General features: G+C 41.9%; 2 protein-coding genes across 2 annotated transcripts; both read left to right on the plus strand.

The window, feature by feature from the left end:
• The first annotated feature begins 395 nt into the window (after nt 1-395).
• aldh16a1 (aldehyde dehydrogenase 16 family, member A1) lies at nt 396-13847 on the plus strand. The gene is made up of 17 exons (XM_070982145.1): nt 396-627; nt 1811-1910; nt 2470-2596; nt 2704-2861; nt 2951-3028; nt 3559-3746; nt 3872-4030; nt 4123-4281; nt 5212-5368; nt 5609-5684; nt 6197-6302; nt 7135-7271; nt 7435-7605; nt 10779-10983; nt 11118-11303; nt 11998-12123; nt 12217-13847. Exons 1-17 carry the CDS (start codon nt 538-540, stop codon nt 12394-12396), a joined length of 2403 nt encoding a protein of 800 aa, XP_070838246.1. The 5' UTR covers nt 396-537; the 3' UTR covers nt 12397-13847.
• A 5457-nt stretch (nt 13848-19304) lies between these two features.
• LOC139344018 (ferritin, middle subunit) lies at nt 19305-21269 on the plus strand. The gene is made up of 4 exons (XM_070981902.1): nt 19305-19608; nt 20127-20273; nt 20506-20631; nt 20738-21269. The coding sequence occupies exons 1-4, from the start codon at nt 19507-19509 to the stop codon at nt 20891-20893; spliced, it is 531 nt and encodes a 176-aa protein (XP_070838003.1). The 5' UTR covers nt 19305-19506; the 3' UTR covers nt 20894-21269.
• The last annotated feature ends 944 nt before the right edge of the window (nt 21270-22213 follow it).

The raw sequence follows: 22213 nt of genomic DNA on the forward strand, positions 1-22213 counted from the left end.
CACGAATCATCTTAATTCTGTAAAATTTTCAGATGAATGAATAGTTATAATAGGTTAGTCGCTGAAATATTAACAGTAATAACTAGCTACATTCATTAAATCCCATCATGTGTTATATAGAACAGCTAAAAGTGCTTAATGGAAATCCAAAATATATCTATAATGAATGTCATGAACTTGCAAAAACAGTAAATATTACGTTATTTGCTTAAATCCAGTCTCATAAACGAACCCTTACAAACCGGAAACAACACTGGAAGTAAGTAGGAGTGAAGCCTCTCGCTCCTCGTTGGACAAGTTAGCTCTGCAAATTCACGTCTACAGCGCAGGTCTCACGCTTTTCTGGTGGGAGGGAAGCTAGCACGTTGCATTTGACGTGGAGAGGGAGTTCAGGCACTTCCCTGCTAGCCTCTGAGCTGTAGTCCCTTCCTGGTGCCATCTTACAAGCTTCAAAGTAAGGACTGTCATCCTGAACCCCACTCAGGCACAAATTAACGCCGCTGGGGAGACTTGCTTCCTCTCTGACTTGTAACTATTATGGCTGGTAGCACCATCAAGACAGTGCACGATATTTTTCAAAGCATGGAGTACGGACCAGCAACAGCTTCCACATATGCCACTGCACAGGTAAAAATACCAGCCCAAGTTAATACATTACAGAGGAAGAGATTCAAATATTAGCAGGAATATTAGCAAATATTAGCTTGTTTTAATGCTCATGCTAGAGTTAGCGTAGCTCTGTTATAAGCCATGCGAAGTTCATTAACTGATAACTGTTAGCTGACTGTAACTCACAAGGCAAACATGTGACTTAGACTGTAGGGTGAAGTCAGGTGTTTGGACACACATTTCCACTTAATAATTTCATAATTGAATCAGTTTCATCCGCCCCTCAGAGTCAAATCAGAGCAACGAGACTTGAATTACTGATGTACGCAAGCGTTCAGTGTAAGAGTTGCTCAGGTAACTGTGATAATGGAGATGTAGATCTAAACACGTTATTTAGGGATACTTAGATGGCCCAGTACAGTGACATTTGCAATATGACAGTGTGATATCAGAGCAGCTTCAATTAGGTGCCAACTGACGATGAGCCTGGTGGTCAGAGAGAAGGTCAGCTTTGTACTTTGGTCTTTTGTCTGTAAATAGTTGACACACTCCTCTGGCTTGCCCTGCTTCTATCAGTCACTGTCCATCAGAGGTGGTGTCGTCCTGTCCAATAAAATGTGAGCAAATGCATAGATACAAGTTTACTGAATTGTTATTCTTTATTACACTAATAATTGTGTACCAGCAACTTGATAATGAAATGACAATTAATTCACAAACTGTTGCAAAACCAACCTGATAAATTACAATTCACACAAGTAGGTTACTTCAGCAGCTGGTAACTGTGAGCTGATGGTGTTTTTTTTTGTTTGTTTGTTTTGCGGCATAATATTTTTCTTATATCTTTCATTCAGATGTTTGGAAATGTAACATAAAATGTAGTTAATGTAAATGCTGACTCAATGTTGTTTTCATGGTTTGAAAAAAATGGAAATAAAATCCTGTAGGACCCTTGGCTTGCCTTTAACGTGAATGCTTTATACACACTACTCACATAGATGCATGCCTTCCAGACCACCTCCTGATTTGAGCAGGTCATAATGTCTTAGATGCTTTTTGGATGTTCTTAAAGCTGTTTTCAGAGGTGCCTGCTTTTCATCTTTTCGATTGCAAAACCCCTGCTGAGGCTGAAACCCATGTTTCAGCCTCAGAGATGGTTTCAGGCTTTGTCCATACTGACTGTTACTCTCTCCTCCAACAGGCCTGGCTGGATCACCATTCCCGTTCCCTGGGTCTGTTCATCGATGGCAAGTTTGTCCGTCCAGCAGACAGACAGAGTTGCTCCCTGGCTGATTCTAAAGGTACAAGTGGAGTACATCGACAGCTTACACAGTTTATAGTTTGCTCATTTGGTAGAAGTCAAAACTTCCTGACAGCATCTTAGATGGCTGATTATTAATACTGTTTGACTGCTAAACCCAGAAGCTGCTGAATTTTACATTCTGTGTGTTTGATAAAAACTGTTTGATATAAAATGCGATGATGATCGGCGCCCATGCCTTCAGTGCCTGCTGCCCTTTATCTCGAGGAAAGGGGCCTTTCTGTGTGGAGTTTGCATGTTCTCCTCGTGTTCACCTGGGGTATCCTCCATAAAAAATGAAACCCCCCTCTAAAAAACATGCATGAAGATCACCACCTGACCAATGGTGATGAAGAAGAAACTGGGTCCCCGGGCGCCGGTTGGCTGGCAGACCACCGCTCCTGGTCTGCCGCAGAGGAAGGACGTCCAGGATGGGTCAAAAGCAGAAGAAGAATTTCACCAAGCATGGCGTGTGTGTGCATGTAGTGTGACTAATAAAGGATGTCTTTCTTTCTTTCTAAACTGACACATGCATGTTTATTTCACTCCTCCGGTCTCAGGTGGTAATGTGTGCAGCACCGTGTGCGCTGTGGAGGACGATGTTTCCCAGTGTGCCTCCTCTGCTGTTAATGGTTACAAGGCCTGGAGTGGCCTGACCTGCCACCAGAGGGCCAAAGCGCTGCTCAGGTACGACAAACCCAACATGACACATTTCAGGGGCCTCAGCACCGACTGTTTTACCCGCTGTCCTAATGTGGAGATGGATGTCCGGGTTGCCTGTCCTCCTCCAACAGGTTGGTGAGTGTTCTCGGGCAGCACGGACAGTGTGTGTCGGAGCTGTGTGAGCTGTGTGGGGCCTCCTGCTCGCCCTCCACCCTTGTCAGACTGCTGCAGTACTACAGCAGCTGGGCTCAGCTCAGAGACACTCTCATCACCAACTGGACACCACTGGGTGAGGCCAACATGAGATGTCCACAAAGAAGCAGTTACTTTGAAAATGTATATTTTTTAAAAACTTTGTTTGTTTGTCCTATTTTCCAGGAGTGGTGGCAGTAGTTGTCTCTGATGAGTGCTCTCTCTATTCCCTTATGCTCAAAGTCCTACCAGCACTGGCCATGGGTAACACACACACACACACACATACACACACACACACACACACACACACACACACACACACACATACAGTAAGAATTAGGTAAAGATCGCCTCTGAATTAGGATAAAATCTAGGGCTGTAACTAATGATTGCTTTCCTTATTGATTAAGCTTACAATTTGTTTGCTCAGTTAATTATTTGGTCTATAAAATATCAGAAACAGTGAGAAATGCCCATCACAGTTTCATAGAGCCCAAGACGATGTCAGAGAATACTTTGTCTCTCCAAGCACCAAAGATATTCCACTTACAAAAACATGAAGACAAGGGACAGCCAAAATTGTCACTATTGAGAGGCTGAAACCATTAAATATTTGGCGTTATTGCTTGGAAGTGATTGACTGGTTATCAAAATAGGTGTTGATTGACTTTATGTCAGCTGACAAATTGATTAACTGGCTACTTGTTGGAGCTCTAATCAAGTTTATGCATTTTTGGTCAAACTATTCTCAAAGCTGTTGTGAGTTATAATTGAATCCTGCTTTCTTCTAGGCAACTCTGTCATCATTGTCCCTGGTCAGAGCAACGCCCCTCCAGCGCTCCTATTGGCTCAACTTTTTATGGTGGCAGGACTCCCTGCTGGGGCTCTTAATGTATTAACAGGAAGTGACGTGTCGCTGGGTGCCAAAGTAGCCCAGAGCCCCAGCATCAGCTATGTCACCTACAGCGGCAACAAGCAGGTGCGCGTGTGTCTGAAAATTGAGAAGTTGAGAACCTCCCTGTACATTTGTTATAAAGTTTTAAATAGTGTTATTAATGTTACCAAAGCTTCATAAATCAGTACAGCGTTTGTCCCCTCTTTAAGGATGGGGTGATGTTGTGTAAGGCCACAGCGGGAATGGGCGTTCCCGTTTCTGTCTCCCCCTGCATCGGCGCTACGTGCCCCTTTATCATCTTTGAGTCAGCCGACATCGACAGCGCCGTGGATGGAGTGATAGAGACTGCCTTCAGGAAGAAAAGAGAGGTGATTTACACAAACAAGTGCGAGTCCTCATCTCATGCCATCCTGCCAGACCACCACATCACTCGCAGCCCTCTCCTCCTCTCTCCCCTCAGGTCCACTGGGTGTTGTGTGTGCAGGAGAGTGTTCTCGGCAGTGTTGTGGCTCGTCTGAAGCTCCGTATGGCAGGCATGAAGTGTGTGGCCCTGCAGAGTGATGGAGACAGGGTCCTGGTGGACGCTGCAGTACAGGAAGCTCAGCAGCAGGGGGCCACGGTTAGTCAGAACCAGAAAGAAAAGCTGTGCTGCACTGGTGTTCACATTGACAGTGACAGTGATTGACAGTTCACAGTATGACTTTAAGTTGTGATGGAAACTAACATGACTGGAATTCAGTTTTTCTTTTAAAAATGGAAATACATTTTAGATCTAATGGATGGAGTCATAACCATTAATTACAAATCACAATATTGGATTTCAGCCAGGCAGACCTGCAACCAGTGTTTTCTTATCAATCAATCAATCAATCAATCAATCAATCAATCAATCAATCAATCAATCAATCAATCAATCAATCAATCAATCAGCCACTCAAGGCCTATGATGGAATTAAGTCTTAGACTGCAAAGTGTGTGTGTGTGCGCGCATCTCTGTGTGTGTTCAACAGCAGTAGAACAATTGAGAAAACTGGCTAGTTAACTATCTGAAGCTTTCCTCGTAAAGCTCCACCAGTCAGTGCACACAATGTTAATCATCTACAATATGTGCTGCTGCTGTAGTATTACTGGATAAACTCTTGTAACAACTGCTGAACAGTTAAGCTAACGCTAACAAAGTTAACTATCTAACGCTGTTTGGAAGGTCACAGAGGCCATGCTTCTAACTTGATAGAATTATCTTCAGCTTTAAGTCTCTTTGTGAGGTCTCTTTTCTCGTAATATGCTATAAATAGCAATAATTAGCTGACTGTGGTAGCACTAGTTTGGTGGCTAAATGCTTTAGCTATTGTTACAATGGTTAATATGGTGATAGTAGAACAGTATTCAGTATGCAGATGATTATGCGCATTGGTAAGTAGGAAAATGGGAAATGTCATCAGGGGACATGAGAAATAGAGAAAAAGTTGAAATGAAGAAGTTGAAAGCTAATTATAATGTAACCTACAGGTGCTTCAGTTTCTTACTTACTTTTCTCTGTGGTCCTCAGTTGGTTCAGTCCTCTGCTGCCCCCCCTTCTGGTGCCCAGTACCCTCCCACAGTGCTCTGCGGAGCAGCCCCCTCCTCTCCATTTGTGGTCAGCCCCTCTTGTGGACCACTGCTGCCTCTCATGACCTTCAGAAGCAATACAGAAGCAGTGACCCTGGGTAAGGCTGCATGTAGATAGTTTGTGAGACTTGTTAAAGATAGGATTTGTAGCATTTTATCATCATGATTTCATTGTTATAGTGATTTAGATTTAGATGTATGATGTTGTAGTGGCCTTACACCACATTTACTTAGCGGTTGTTTTTCCTGCTCAACAGCAGTTTCTCTGTCAAATACAACAGATATGGAGGACTTTGTATTTTCTTATTGAATTTCCACTTGAACTCTGCTCGACACAGGAAACCACAGTCCTCATGGCCAGGCAGCCTCCATCTGGACTGAAGACCTCACCTTGGCTCTGGAGACAGCGAAGAGGTTCACGTTTACACACTCACACATGTCTTCTTTTCATCTTCCTCTTCATTCCCATCTTGCTTTTCCTGTTCAGCCATTTGCCTGTCTTTTTCCACATCACTTTTTTCTCTTTGCTTGTATTTTAGTAAATGTTTCCTATCTCACCTTTTCCATCTACTTCTGTCTTTTTTTTCCACCCCTGATACAGTATTTACATATATAGGCAGCTTAAAGACTCTCTTGGAGTAACGTTAATGATGGCTGCATTCCATTAAGATGATGCAGCTCCAGGGCTCTGATGTTGTGCATGGCTTACTGGGTACTTAATGGAATGCAGCCATTCTTTGTATTCAATTCAATTCAATTCAATTTTATTTGTATAGCGCCAAATCACAACAGAAGTTGTCTCAGGACACTTTCCATATAGAGCTGGTACAGACCAAGCTCTGTAGTATTATTTATTCCTGTCTGTGTCCTGCTTTGACACATCGTTACTCCCTGCTAATATTTCCTTCTTTCTCCTCTCTCCTCAGTCTGTCTGTTGGTTCAGTGTGGGTGAATTCCCACTCTGTGTCTGACCCCTGTCTGCCGGTCTCTGGTCACAAAGACAGCGGCACCTGCACTGATGGAGGACAGGAGGTGGGTTTCAGTAGTTCGTCACACAGTTAACACTTGAACAGGAGACAGCTGTGGAGCCCCATAACTGGCTACACTGCAGTAAAACATTTACTACTGTTTAATGAATCTCTTGTACCAATGACATGCTCCTACAGATGAAGACAGTGTTGTGAAAACAAACAAGCATGGTGTCCTTATACTCTCTAGTAATGTTAGCTAGTTCATCTTAGTAAGTGTTAGCTTGTTGGCTTAATTGCTTGTTTTGTAAAATGTAAATAAAACTGGTGAAATCATCATTCCAACATCCAAGATTACTGTCATAGATGAGTAAGAAAATATCCACCAATAAGAAGTTGGAATCAGAGGAGCTTGCCTTTTTTCCCTTCAAAAATTACTTGAGTCAGTAAATTGATGATCAAAATAGTTGGCCATTAATTTAATAGTTGACAACTACTTGATTCATTGTTGCAGCTCTAAAAAGCATTCACACATTATTCCCAGCTGGTTACTCTTTGCCAGCCTCGCAGTCACATCATAAGAATTAGCTACTTTTGTATGTTACGTTTGTTAACAAGTGATGCAAACAAACTATCAGAACAGCTCCTCCTTTAGTGTTAATACTGGATTTTATTTGAATGTTGGCTGTGGTTTGTTGACACTTTTCTGATACCTCAGACTCAGAATTGCTACTAGAGGGCTGACATGAACGTTTGTCAGTCACTTATAACTTTGCGCAAAGCAATATCACATGAATTCAGCTCCATACACAGCAGCCACTGCAGGGATCAAACAGAATAGTCTTTCTAACCACTATGCAAACTCTATATGATGACCTCCCCGATGCTTTCTTCAGGGTCTGTACCAGTTTCTACGCCTGCCCTCTTCCTCCTCTCCTCCTCCACCTCGCTCCACCCCTGTCTCCATGGACTACTCAAAGTTTGGAACAGCAGCATCCCCGGCTATCATTCCTGATGATTCAAACGCTGCCAGGTGGGCTTATAATGCTCTTTTTCTGTACGGTGATAGTTTTAAGGCATCATAGCTGCATGAGAAGCATATGATTAATGTATTCTAAAGTATTTAACACCATGACATACAGTAACACATATATTCTCTGACTTTGCATTGGTCTACATGTATCTTCTCTCCTCAGTGCTCCACAGTCATATCTGCAGTTTGTTGGCGATAAAGCATGCAAATCAGCATCTGGCTGCAGTGTGGCTGTGCAGTCACCAGGGGGCAACAGAGTGTTAGCCTATTGTCCCGATGGAGGCAGGAAAGACGTCCGTAATGCTGTGGAGGCTGCAATCAAAGTCCAGCCTGGGTAAGAGCTTTGCCACACAAGTATACACAAATTGATAGTCCAGCCAAAGGCCTGCCAAAACACACAAAGAAGTGCATGTTGTGTTTTCAAAGTAACAAACCCAAACCCAGAGGGAGACATGTACATGTCCAACATGAAAAACAGCTGATATATATCCTAGACATTCTTTTTTTGTTGAAATTCTCTTTTCATTTGGATATACCAAAGCAGCATACAAACAATGGAGTCATTGTCATAGAACTTGAATGTGGCTATTTCAAACAGCTGCAACAAAGGATAATGATAAACTGACTAATAAATAACAGCAAATAAGCGCAAATAAATGAATAAAATGAAGTTAATAATACAGGTAAAGTGCATAGTAACAAAGTAAAAGTTTATAAAACAACCAGAACACTTTGATGCACCTTGATGATACTCATTTCACTTAAAACTAAACAAACTGAAGGAATTCATATTAAAAAAGTGATAAAAGCATAAAAAATACAAGATCCAACTTTGTTCAACTCATGTGTTCAAAACTTTGTGATATCACAGTCTTATGAAGAAAGATGCACGCTTTTTATTACATTATCTCTGAACTGACCACAGGACAGGTTGGAAAAGAAATTTGCCCTGAATTCTTATCTGAAAACATTTCAGACGTTGACCCTGTCTGCGTGTCACTCTCCATTAGAACTTGTTATGCACCATTCTGACTTTTTTCCCAAATGTAAAATCTGTAAACCTCTGTGTGACAGTAAGTACATGCCAGTTCTCAATTAGGAGTTCATCCTTTTTAGGCTTGCTCATGCAGATTTTAGTTATCGCCTAGGTTTTCTTAAACTGTGTGTTGTTCAACTGGACAGAGCATCACTTCCACCAGCTGTTGCTACAGAGTTTTTATAACCTTGTTATCAGCCCTGTGTCTGGATGCCTTCCCATGAGCTGTAGAGGTGAATTCAGTATGCCCCTTCTTGCTTTTCTATCAGTGACATTCGTCTTGTTGGACCCGATATAAACACCTCCCTTTAACATCTCCATCCCATAAGCTTTACGACTGAACCTTCATTATGGCTCCTGCCTTACTTTTTAACAACACAAACTCTATTTGTGAAGGCCTACCACTGCTTCCACATTAAAATGCTTTTATTGTGATGCACATGCAGCAGGTGACACAGTATCAGTCAGTAGCTTAATGCATCATTTGCTCACCACTCGAACTAAACTGAGTGTAACAGAAAACTGTATTTGATGTGGATCGCTTACGTCTGGCCAATACCCAATCCAGTTAGGTCAGTATCAGCAATACTCATCCAGTCCATCCAGATTGTTCCCCCTTCATTCATAGTCACTCATTTTCACCACAAGTCATCGTTAGTTGCTTCAGTTTAGAGCAAATTAAGATGAACAGTTCCCGAAAAACAATCCTAACCTGTCAAGGGCCTCAGCAAAACCAACCCAACCCCTGTCAGAGAAATGTGCAGTTGTTCAAATTGGCTCAGGCTGAAACACTCTGCTTCTCTGAGCTAAAACTTGACACCCACTGTGAAGGCTAAACAGAGCTTTAGTGTGTTTATCACCACTCAAAGTCCAATTTGACACAAATTTGCTGAGTCATACACAGTCTTATCAACAAAGTGTATGAGCAGAGATTATTCTGAGATCGGATAAACACACAGCTCTTCTTGTGAATGCGTATCAACCATTAAAAGAACAGTACATGATCACTATGGTTTTCCAGCAGGGCATTCATACATTAGGTTTTTACCCATCATCATCAGTTTATGTATTTTCTCCAAAATAATGAAATGTAACCTAGGGCTGGGCGATAAAACGATAGCGATATGTCTCGCGATAGACACGTCATCAATATCAATAAAAAATGCGTTCGATAAAACATTCGATAATTTTTTTTCTTCGTCGGAAGAAACCTGAAGTTACGAAGCGAGGTTTGTTGCATGAACAAAGGCACTCGCTCTCAGGTAACTGAGCAATGTAGGGAGTAATCGCTAATCAGTGAGAGAGACACGCTAACACGCCAATCATGTAACATTATCAAGTTCGGATGCGCCATCTCGTTGTCTCGTGTTTGATGCTTCGCGAGGAGTGAGATGAGAAATAGAAAGCGCTGCAGCGAGCGAAGAAATCGTTGATAAAACAGGGAAAGTCAGCTCGTCAGTATGGAGTTTTTTGGATTTTATAAGTCGGACCGTAGTCAGACCAGTGTGGTCTGTAACTTATGCAAGACTGTCGTCCCCACCAGGACCGGTAACACCACAAACTTATTTAACCACCTTAGCCGCGCTCACTCTTTGGAGCGCAGCCGTATTCGCCAACGTCCAACAACATCTGCAACCGCAGCACCACCGCACAAGCAGCTGACCACCATGCAGAGGTATCTGCTTCAGTGCCTGATGACAAAGCATCTAAAAGGCACAAAGACGTAACCGAGACAGCGGCATATCATATAGCTAAAGATATGCTTCACTGAGCACTGAGGAGAAGCCAGGTTATAAACATCTCTTACACGTGCTTTTTTTTTTTTTAAACACGCAATAAAAATATAATTGAATAGTTCATGTATGTTTAGAGTAAGAAGAGTGACTAAAGTTGTTCATATGTCTAGGCTGGTTTTATAGTTCAGTCAGTGTTACTGTGCTGTCTATCATGTTTGTTTGTTTGTTTGTATGTTACAGATGTCAAGTCCACCTCAGTTTCTGATATGTTTACAAAACACTGCACATATCTGAAAACATTTTATTCACCAGAGGGTGAATCAGCTTGTAAACTTCCTGCACTAAACCTGAAGAAAAAAAGTTTTCAGGTTTCTCTCTGTTTACATTTTTACACTTTTTTTACATTTATTATTTGAGTGTTTTCCATGGTTGTGTTGACATTTCCTTTCTGCCTTGATAGCTGAGGGGATTATAATCAGAGGAAGGTTGAATTTTAAATAAGAATGTTTAAATTGAATGTATTTTTCTCCTGGTCCTTATTTTAAATAGGTCATAAAAAATATCAGTAATTATCAATATCGACCGATATAAAACACTTATATCGTGATAGAGTTTTAAGCCATATCGGCCAGCCCTAATGTAACCTGACAAAGAAACACACAGAAAATCATGTCAGTGTTGGCACCAAGACTTTTTATAATGATTTCATGTCTTTTAACATTCTCTCCCTCCTAGCTGGATGAAAAAGAGTCCGACTGCACGCGCTCAGTCACTGTTCTCTCTGGCCAAGGGCCTGGAGGCCAAGAGGCGGGACATGGCTGCGTCAATCAGCACTCAGACTGGCGTTACAATGGACGAAGCTGAGAAGGAGCTGGAGCTCAGCATCAGCAGGCTCAGTGATTGGGCGGCTTACTGTGACAAAATCCAAGGGGGAGTTCCGGTGAGGCTTTTTTTTTTTTTTTTTTTTAAATATATACATGATACAAAGTTTATAAAAACTTTTCTCATAATGAACAAATAAGATTATTGTCAGGAAGCATTTGATGATCTATAAACTGCATTTACATCTTTCAGCCTGTGCCACAGTCTGGCTCTGCTCTCTCCCTCCCTGAAGCCCTGGGAGTCGTGGGGGTCGTCCTCCCTGACAAGAATCCGCTCCTCTCTATGGTTACACTTCTCGGTTCAGCCATCGCCACTGGCAATGCCGTCATCATGGTCCCCAGTCAGAAGCATCCACTGCCAGCCTTGGCATTCATTCAGGTAAGTGCTATGATGTTAAATGGGCTGTGTATGTATGTGTGTGTGTGTGTGTGTGTGTGTGTGTGTGTGTGTGTGTGTGTGTGTGTGTTTAGGGGGGAGGAAGGTATCTGCTCTTTTCAAGTATGTTTGGCTGAGATGGAAAAGTTTGTGTAAATAAAACACATCAGATGACAAAGTGCAAGGGACACAGGCTCAACAAATAAACCATGAGCAGCATGAGGCATGTGACTTTGCCACTCAAGCTTTTGCTCCACTGAATCACTGTAATCTGCAATAGGTTCATGAGGTGACTGGAGAATTAATGCCACCAAATGTTTATTTTGATGAACCAACCCATAATATAGAAGAACAGGAGTGGATGGAAAATGCAAATAAATACAATTTTTTTCTGGAAACTGGACTGTAGAGTCCAGGCAATCCTTTAGGTCAGTCTTTTTGCTGAGATCATGAGGTTTGACAGACAAGTACAGCTGAGTACCATCCACATAGAGGTGGAAAAGTATATTAAAGTGGAAATTTAAAAGGCACAATGCTAACATAGATACAAAAAAAACTAAATGGGAAGAACAAAGAACAAACTGTCAAAACAGCTGTGTCAGACATGACTCTACTGTCACTGAGAACTCCTGAGTGTTATTGCCTGTGTTCTGTAAACACAGATTTTATCTTTATTGCCCCTTTTCTTTCTCCTCAGGTGATCCAGGCTTCAGACCTCCCGGCAGGTTTGGTGAATATTGTTACAGGAGGTAGAGACCAGCTGACAGTGGCTCTGGCTAATCACAGTGTCATCAAGGCCATCTGGTACTGGGGCAGTGCTGAGGTGAGGACTAAACACAAAAACACACAACTCTCATCACCCAGCCCTTCTACATATTATCATCTTCATCTCTGCATCTCTGTTTTCCTGCCATAGGGCTGTCAGTACCTCCAGTACACCTGCACCAGCCCTCTGAAGACCCTGCGTCTGTTCTGCCAAAAGGACGAAGAAGGGAAAGACGGAGGAAACGACTGGACTCAGTCTCAGTCCTCGTTCCTGGAAGAGATGTGGAGAAATGCCGTCCAGTGGAAGAGCGTCTGGTTTCCGACTGCATAAGAAGACATGAGCCTGAAACTGTGACCTGTATGATGTAGATCTTAAAGGAAGGATCAAAAATTAACTGTGACCATGAAAACCATAAGATATCAGTGAAATGAACAGTAGCCCAACAAATCCCTCCAGTAGTTAAATGTTTGCTAAGCCCCACCCTAATTACTTTTGCTATGCCTGTCAATCTTTCTGTTCTCACACGGCTCTTATGCAATGTACAGTGAAAATGGTGGCAGATTTACCATTCAAAATTTTGTCATTTTTGAAACAAGGGATCCTTGTTTTCAGACAGGCAAACAAAAGGTTTCCTCTGCCTGTAACTGTTGATTTTGCTGGCTGAATTGAGAGCTGTCACTAGCAGATTTCTCAGCTGTATCTAGCTAGTTAAAGAAACAAACATACCAACAACCCACATGACCTGGCTGAAAACGCCATCTGACTTATTAATGTTTCCAAGTGATTAGTACCTAAATGAGGACCCTGATAAAGGCTATTGGATATGCACTTGATGGCTATGGTGCTAAAAGATATATTATTTGAAATATAGCTGAACAAAATGAAAAGGGATGTAAATTTTCCCTGCAAAAAGATCAAAATGCTCCTAAAAATCAGATCAGTATCCTGCCAAACAAACATTAAATGCTTCCATTGGCTTTAACATGATGACTGTCATTTTTTGCTAGAATACACAAAGCTGCATTCAGGGACAGAAAGAGATTCATATTTTGACAGATTTGATTTTGAGGTTATGGCAGGAGAAGATCACTCGTCAGTGATGCTAGAAAGGTAAACATCTGTAAGGTGTTCATGGTATATTCCTTCTTACGATAAAGTCAGCCACTGTAGGTTAGTCCTCTCACCTCATCTTCCACCATTGCTCTGCTGTTTCTGCAACCATGAACGCAAGACCTGACGACTTTCTACCTCTATCTTCTATTGGTTTTTGTAACTCCGCTTGCCATATTACAAGGACTCTAGGGTCACCAGTTGTTCTTCCAGGTGGACTTATTCACAGGCAGAGTATTCACATAACTGTAGATATTTGGAAGTGACACATAGTGTCAGAGAGACATGGTGGACACTGTGATTATTGCAATAAAATATCTTCGTTGTAGTCAAAGTGGAATTTTTTTGTGCTACAATACGTCCTTTTTTTCAGTCTACAACTTGAAACCGCATCTGCCTTAGAATTCTGTCAAGAGCTGAGCAAAAATCAATCAATCATGTGTACTCGATCTAAATATGCTCATGTACTGTACTGTATGTCTTTATTACTGTACAATAATACTGTTGCTTTTAACCATGGAAGTACACTTGGAGCAAACATTCCCAGTGAAATCCAGTTCAAGTTCACATTGTCAAAAAATATATATATTTTTCCAAATGGTGTTTCCAGAGAAGGACACTGTGCACCTCACTGTCTAAAAGCCATAATTAAAAGATGATCATCTAGAATTTAGGAGCTCTGTTGTCTTTTTTTAATTACGTTAATTTTGGTGATTGTATGATGTTTCATCCACTGTGATTTCAGACCAAATACCTGCGAAACGAACGAAATTCCCATCAGCCTCAATACTTTGTCTGTTGCGCTAATTAGCAAATGTTAGCATGCTAACACTACAATAAGACGGTTGAATATCCATCCATCCATCCATTTTCTATACCACGTATCCCTTTCGGGGTTGCGGGGGGTGCTGGAGCCTATCCCAGCCGTCAACAGGCGAGAGGCGGGGTACACCCTGGACCGGTCGCCAGTCGATCGCAGGGTACAAACACACAACCATTCATGGTTGAACATGGTTAACGTTATTCTCTCTTAAAATTAGCATTTTAGCATTGCTGCTCCTCTGGACCTGAGGTCCACTCCAAAGCCTCTGATATCACACTGGCCTCCATGAGGCAAGAACCCTCAAACCACAAGCAGGTTAAGACTGTTTCACTGTGCCAGTGTTTTTCCACAGAAAACTGGCCTGAAAGTTAACTGACATCAGCTATGTTAGCTAAGCTGAGTAAAGCCAGCTGCTATCTGGATTTTGATGCATTTGTACTCATACAATTACATTACAGGTGCTTGGAACAGCCTAAAAAAGATGAAGAAAGAATGGTAGAAATCATTTTCCACATGACTTGTGTCGTTTTTCACATAGAACCTAACATTAGCTATGATAGCTGACATTAGCTAACATTAGCTGACATTACCTGAGATAAAAAAACAAAAAACTCATCGAAAGACAAGAAAAAAAAAAGATTGCCATTGAAACAATAAAAAAATATCAAAATGAAATCATCACAATTATTTTTGCTTTTATTTCTCAGTGGAACATTTTTCAGTACCAACACTTTTTTCAAGTGTTTCAATGACAGTGTTTCTTTTTTTTCAATGCCGCAGTTTATTCAATTCAGTTCAGTTCAATTTTATTTGTATAGCGCCAAATCACAACAGAAGTTGTCTCAGGACACTTTCCATATAGAGCTGGTACAGACCAAGCTCTTTTATCGACAGAGACCCAACAATTCCCTCATGACGAGCAAGCACTTGGTGACAGTGGCGAGGAAAAACTTCCTTTTAACAGGAAGAAACCTCAGGCAGAACGAGACTCTGGGTGGGCGGCTGTCTGCCTCAACCAGTTGGGTGAGAGAGGAAGAGCAAGAGAGAGAAAGTGAGACAGACACAGACAGACAGACAGACAGACAGACAGACAGACAGACAGACAGACAGACAGACAGACAGACAGAAATGCAATCACAGTAACAGTGACAGTGGATGTAATAACAGTAGTAGCAGTTGCAGTGGATGTCAGGCAGGGCCAAGGCAGGAGACGCAGCTGTCATCCACAATCCAGATTCAGCCACTGTCCATGGGAACCTGCGAGACTACAAAGCACAGAGACTCCGGGGAAGGAGCTAAGTTAGTAACACATGGTGGTAGGACATGAGAGCGTGCGGATGGAGAGGGACAAAAGGACAGAGGAGCTCGGTGTATCTTTGGAGGTCCCCCGACAGTCTAATCCTATAGCAGCATAACTAGGGGCTGGTCCAGGACCAGCCTGAGCCAGCCCTAACTATAAGCTTTATCAAAAAGGAAAGTTTTAAGCCTACTCTTAAATGTAGAGACAGTGTCTGCCTCCCGGATAAAGACTGGAAGATGGTTCCACAGGAGAGGAGCTTGATAGCTAAATGCTCTGACTCCAGTTCTGCTTTTTGAGACTTTAGGAACCATAAGTAGACCTGCATTCAGGGAACGCAGTGTTTGAGTGGGGCAATAAGGTACTATGAGCTCTTTAAGATAAGAAGGTGCCTGGCCATTTATGGCTTTGTAAGTAAGGAGGAGGATTTTAAACTCTATTCTAAACTTTACAAGGAGCCAGTGCAAAGTGGCTAAATTTGGAGAAATATGATCTCTCTTCCTCGTTTTTGTCAGAACACGTGCTGCAGCGTTCTGGAGCAACTGAATTTTGGGCTGCCTGCCTGATAGTAAGGAATTGCAGTAATCCAGACTGGAAGTTACGAATGCATGGACTAGTTATTTTGGATGCCAAAATTTAAAGTCTGCTGTCATGCTCGGGAGAAGATGAACATACAAGCTAGTAAGGTCAGTTCACAAAGAAAGACAACAAAACAGCATGTAAAGTACAAGCTGAACAGACTATTAAGGCAGAAGAAGAAAAACTGGTGAGGCTCTTCAGGTAAACACGTCACTGATATCCAGAATATGAAGAGGCCTAACTTGCTGTTTATACAAGTACAATGTCAGTCCAGCAGAGTATCTTGTATCTTATCTGTCTGAAAACTCTGACAGGTTTGGCAAAGTTTAACTTGACATTTTTCACTTTCATGACACTAACTAATGAAAAACACAGTTTATGTGCTTGATATCATTTCAATACATTTCAACTCATTCTATGACTATGAATACACAGGGAAACATGCAAAAACAGAGGCAGTGATGGGACTGGGCTCGCTTTGGTTAAAACATCCATTTTTTGAATAACATGTCCAGTTTGCTTCCTGTTTTTCACTTTCTTGTTCTCCTTTTTCTTTTCTCAAACTGGTTCCATCCAGCACAGCCCTGAGATTCCAGTCAGACATGTCTTATCACAAGACTCCTCCCGCTCACTGTCACCCTGACCGAAACAGAGCGAAGTAACAGGAAGTGCGTCCAAACTGTGGAATGCTGACTCACAACAATGACACAGCACAATCTCCAGCTGAATCTGATGTTACTTTTGCACAAGACTGACCTATTGTGTTATGTTACACAGCGCAAAATACAGAGGCAGTCTAAATTGCTGAGTCACTTTTTTGCGAGTATGAGAATGTAGCATACAAAGTGAGTATAGACATACTGTGGATTAGTACTTATTGTGCTGAAGTGCCAGCTTCAGTTTTACTGTTGCCTGATCAATGCAGGACAGGTTGTGGTGCTTTTTGTTGGGCTGAGGAACAACGTGCTTACTGATCTCTGCATGTCTTCAGCCCATCCTTTCTTACATTTGTCTGTGTGTGTTCCCTGTTTCACAGAGCACCCTTGAGGTATGAGATGTGTATGGGATAGGTATGAGCGTGGTCATGAATTTAGCCAAATGCAATACCGCCTCTTCATAACATTAACAATTTTCCATGCAGACTGAGAACTTTAATACAACAGTGATGTAACTTGAGCGAAAATTGTCTACCAGGAGAGAGCAAAGTCATCTGCTTCTAAAGCCCTGCTGAAAAATACAATGTGAAGAATATGGGTGGGGTAAGAAGGGATGACAGCCTTGAAGGACAGGAGAGACATAAAAAATACCCTCAACTTAGCTGATTTATTTACAAAAACATAATATCATTAAGGGATGACTGGAGGCATTCATGGCCAGTCATCTAAAGGACTATGCAAACCACTAGCAATAATGAGACAGATATATTGAAATGTTAACATATCAGCTTTGAAATACACTTGTTACTGTGTGCAATACATTTTCAGTGACTGTGCAAGATTAAAGGTGTGTATGATGTTTTCTTTGCTCTTGGTCACACTTTTACACTGAAAAACATCCTGCTGAATTGTTTACAGACATCACTAATGCACATGTACTTATTGTGTGTGAAATGAGACATTAAGCCTAAGGCTAAAAAGGAAGCAACTACTCTAAGGCCTGAGACGATGAACTTTATTAGCATAATGTCCACACATTAGCTCCGTTTGGTCGACACAGCAAACATTCCTACTTCACACAATGCAGAAAAATCCCTCAAAAAGTTACTTTCAACAGAATAAGAGCTCAGATTTAGTTAAATTCTTGAAAAATGAGGAATTGGGAAGTGGCGGATGCAGAGAATAGTGCTACGTAAAAGAAGCAGAGTCCCTGTGTTCAGCACAGACTGACAGGCCCTTGGTTAGGGGTAACCCACAGCTACACAAAAGGAAAACTACTGGCTCAAAGTGCTGTGTCAGCTTATCATAGTCAGATAAGGGCAATAATATTAAATCTAATCATAATATTCAAGTTTACATGAGGACAAACTGAAGTCCCCTGAGAAGCAGGTGCACCAGGTTTGCCACAGAGGCTAATAATTAACATGTGGATTGTTTTTGTAATCAGAGCTGTCCTTTGCAGGTACACTGAATGTCACTTACCTCAGGCTGATCAAATATAAGTGGCAGTGTGTACATAAGCATTTATAGCACACGTGACTTCTTCTTGGTCGTCCCATCCATTAATTTTCTTAACTGCTCATCCTGTTCATGCTCACAGGGGGGCTGAAGCCTATCCCAGCATGCATCTGTCAGGAGGCAGAGGACACATCTGGTCAGTTCAGTCTCTGTGGGAGGAAACTCTTGCAGACACAAGGATGAATTGCAAAAGTTTTCTTTTTTATTGAAAGGTTCATTCATCTTCCCCTCCATGTAGTCAACATGTAGTGTATCCTTCATCTGTATAATCAAAAAATTTCATTGCAACAGGACTGCGGCTCCTTTTGTTGCAGTTTCATCAAAAAGCATCTCTGCCTAAAAATACAGTTCAATCCCTGGTCTGCATGTTATTTCAGCAGTGATGGGACTGTTCAGGTTGTTCAGACTCTGTCGTGTCTTGCAGCAGCGCTGTGGTAGTGAGTAATGCAATGAGAACCACCTTGGTTGAAAACACGTTATCAGCAGTTTTTAGACGCCGCGGTGTATTTGTGAGGTAAAACGAGTTCAGTATAATAGTAGCTTTATAGGTCCAAAGTTAACTACAGTATGACTAGCCAAGTTCTACAGATTGCCCAAGTGTTACTCAACAATCCAGTGCTAGGTCAGCTTATGGGGAAAAAGGCCAAATCAGAACTCATTGTTTAGTTATTTAGCAGACTTGATATCTGCATTACATGTGCCGTTTGCAGTTCCAAGTGTTTGTGTTCATGTGTTTCAAGAAAAGACAGTTTGCACGCAGTTACTATTTTAGTATGGGTGGTGTATTGTAGTTAATATGTATGAAGTAGTATAAAGTATTGAAGGTTTTCCTATTTCTTTTTACAGTTTTTATATTTGTGCTGTTTGTGTGTGTGAAAATAAAAAGAAGGTAACAATTTCACAACCTGCCTTTATATGCGCAACTTACACACATAAAACTGTTTTGTACTGTATTCTGTTTGAATTTCAGTTCAAGGGAGTGCATTTTGCTGTCAGTTTGTGAATTAACAAAAGTGCTTCGTCATGGTAGGTGACTGGCTGTCAGCAGATCGGAATAAGTCAGTAGAACATAAAGTCTGGATTCTCGTGAATGTGGAGGGGGGAAAAAAAATGCAACTTCATGGTATACGTCACTCCTTGTCCACGGTCATGTGCTACCTGAGCTCAGTGATTGGCGGAAATGTGCAGAGTGACGTTACGTCCATCGCGAGGTCGCGTGGAGTATAAATACACGGAGCGCCTCTCCTGCCATTTCACAACAGGGAAGGAAACCTTGAGGAGTTCTTGCTTCAACAGTGTTTGAACGGAACTTCTTCCTTCGTCCCTCTCTTATTTCCACTGGTCTGCATTCCAGACATCGAAAAACATTTTCTACTTAATCACTACTGAAAAAGTCGCCGTGAAGCTCTATTTTTGTACTGTTTTGATAAGAAAAAGCAGGAGAAACGCCAGCTAAAATGGAGTCCCAAGTGCGTCAGAACTACCACCGCGACTGCGAGGCCGCTATCAACCGGATGGTCAACATGGAGCTTTTTGCCTCGTACACCTACACTTCAATGGTAAGAAAAATATCACTTTAAAGTAATGTTTTTGATAGTGCTTATTAATGCATGCAAGCGATATGCCTCTGCACTGTGACTCCTGTGAGGTTCATCCTCTACTCACGTCGGCCAGCTGACAGACTCCGTTAAAATGAATAGTAAATACAATCGCTAACTAACTGTATGTTACCGTTAGCTAGTTATGCAGCATTTCGTTTTCAGCTCGCCGTTTCTGCATTTCTCAGTTGTTTATCACTGATTGGCAGATTGCCAGCAAAGGAGTGTGTCAGCACTCCTCCACCTCACTGAATTGAAAACTGCTGTGTCATGCTTGGGCTACTTGTTTTTCACCCTTATTGTACTTGGTCTCAGTCTTTGTCTGTGCAAACTCACTTGAAGTCATGACTAATGTGCCTGACAGCTGCCTGGCTGCATCACTACTTTTGTCACAACCTTGTGTTCTTTTTTTTTTTGGCTAAATAGTAATTATAGGTGCTGTCTCCTAATCACTGTTTGTGTCCTCCTGTGCCCCACAGGCCTTTTACTTCTCCCGTGACGATGTGGCCCTTCCAGGCTTTAACCATTTCTTCAAGGAGAACAGTGAGGAGGAGAGGGAGCACGCTGAGAAGCTGCTGTCCTTCCAGAACAAAAGAGGAGGACGCATCTTCCTCCAGGACGTCAAGGTCAGTCTGGACTGGAGAACTGGTCCTGTTGGAATAGTACAATAAACATCTCTTGCTTTGCTCAATCAGACCTGAATTAAATGATTTCCCCAGTAATCAAATACCAGAGCTAATCCCCGAGCTTGTTATTAGACAGAGGATGTAGTACCGGTGACTCATATGGTGCCCTGCGTACACAAGCCTTAGTGTAATGAGTGTTCAGTCTGCTATAATTGAGTGTTTTCTTGTGTAGAAACCGGAGCGTGATGAGTGGGGGAGCGGGCTGGAGGCCATGCAGTGTGCCCTGCAGCTGGAGAAGAACATCAACCAGGCTCTGCTGGACCTGCACAAGCTGGCCTCTGAACATGGTGACCCTCATGTAAGTTGTATGAAGAGTCTATAAAAGTTTGCAAATGATGGTCCTGGCTAAACTTCTCAATTCTCTGTCCTTACCAAACTAACATTTGTCCTCATCCCGTCCTCAGCTGTGCGACTTCCTGGAGACCCACTACCTGAACGAGCAGGTGGAGGCCATCAAGAAGCTGGGTGACCACATTACCAACCTCACCCGTATGGACGCCCACAACAACAAGATGGCGGAGTACCTGTTTGACAAGCACTCCCTGGGGGGCAAGAGCTAAACGCAGAGTCCCAGGGCTGAGCCTCAAATGAAAATCTGAACCATATGCAGGCTTTAAACTAAACTCAGCCCTCTGCTCCAGCTGTTCATTCAGTGTCATTTAATATCTGATCTGCTTAATCCATGAGGACGATAAGGTCTCACATGTTGTGGTGTTGTCATTTGTAAGCGTCATGTGGGAGGATGGATGTTTAGGTTGTGAGGGTTGAGGCTGGGCTTTCTGCCTCGCCTGCCTGCTGTCTCATACTCTGCTGTCTAACTCTCAGTTATGACTGTAGCCTCATTACCTATAAGCCTCCCCTCATGTGACATTTTTAATAATGATGGTGACTGTTTCTGATTTGTTCTTAATCTGAATAAAACATTTTGAGCTGGAATCTGTGATGTGTCTCATCTGTCACATGACCTGTTTGTAATGACAAAATACTCTAGGAAGTGTTTGCACAGTGCATCAAAACTCCAGCCAGATAGGCTTTAAATGGACATTACTGTCTGAATGGTGTGCAGTTGGAATTGAAAGTTGTTGTAGGTAATGGATAAATCTTAAATGGAGCTCATTTGTAAAGCTAAATTCATCATCAAATATCAGCAAAGTTCATTGGTCCTGTGACATGACCAACACATCATATAAACCTCTTATACCTTGAATGTGAATGTGCAGAAGACTGCAAGATCAGCGCATGACCAGTGCATTGCTGACTGTCATTGTTGTACCCAACGCAATGCTGATAATTAAGAGCTTAAATGAGAGGTTTTTAGAGCCCTGTGTCGTCGCCCAGCAATACAGTTGTTGTGTATAGCCGGTTAGAATATGTCCACCTTGGACAGACTATGGTGTTAAGATCCGCCTCTCAGTCTGTGTGAACAGTTTCTCTTCTGCTTTTGATGGCAATGACAGTGGTAGAAGACCTCCTCACGCCTTTGACGGAGGCAAAAGTAGCAACACCACAATGTAGAAATACAGCAAAGGACATGCAATCAAAATTTTATTTAAGCAAAAAAAACAAACAAACATTGGCATCACGAAGGAAAGGAAATGTGAAGAATGGCCAAATTCAGAATAATATCTATTATATTTTTTGGATTCTAATTATTGATGCATTAATGTCTTCATCACGTTCATGTTGCAGTTGGTGAAAATGATGAATTTCCCCCAGGATCAATAAAGTCTTATAATACATCACTTAGAAAATTCTTTTGTTGCAGCAGCAGGTTAAACATACACATAAACATAAAATATGTTCAATAAAGAAGAATAAGGATGAGAATAAAACTAAGAGAAAAGAATGTTCTCAAAAAATAGAACTAATTATATAGTTAT

This window comes from Chaetodon trifascialis, chromosome 15, assembly GCF_039877785.1.
Source record: "Chaetodon trifascialis isolate fChaTrf1 chromosome 15, fChaTrf1.hap1, whole genome shotgun sequence".
Classification (NCBI taxonomy): Eukaryota; Metazoa; Chordata; class Actinopteri; order Chaetodontiformes; family Chaetodontidae; genus Chaetodon; species Chaetodon trifascialis.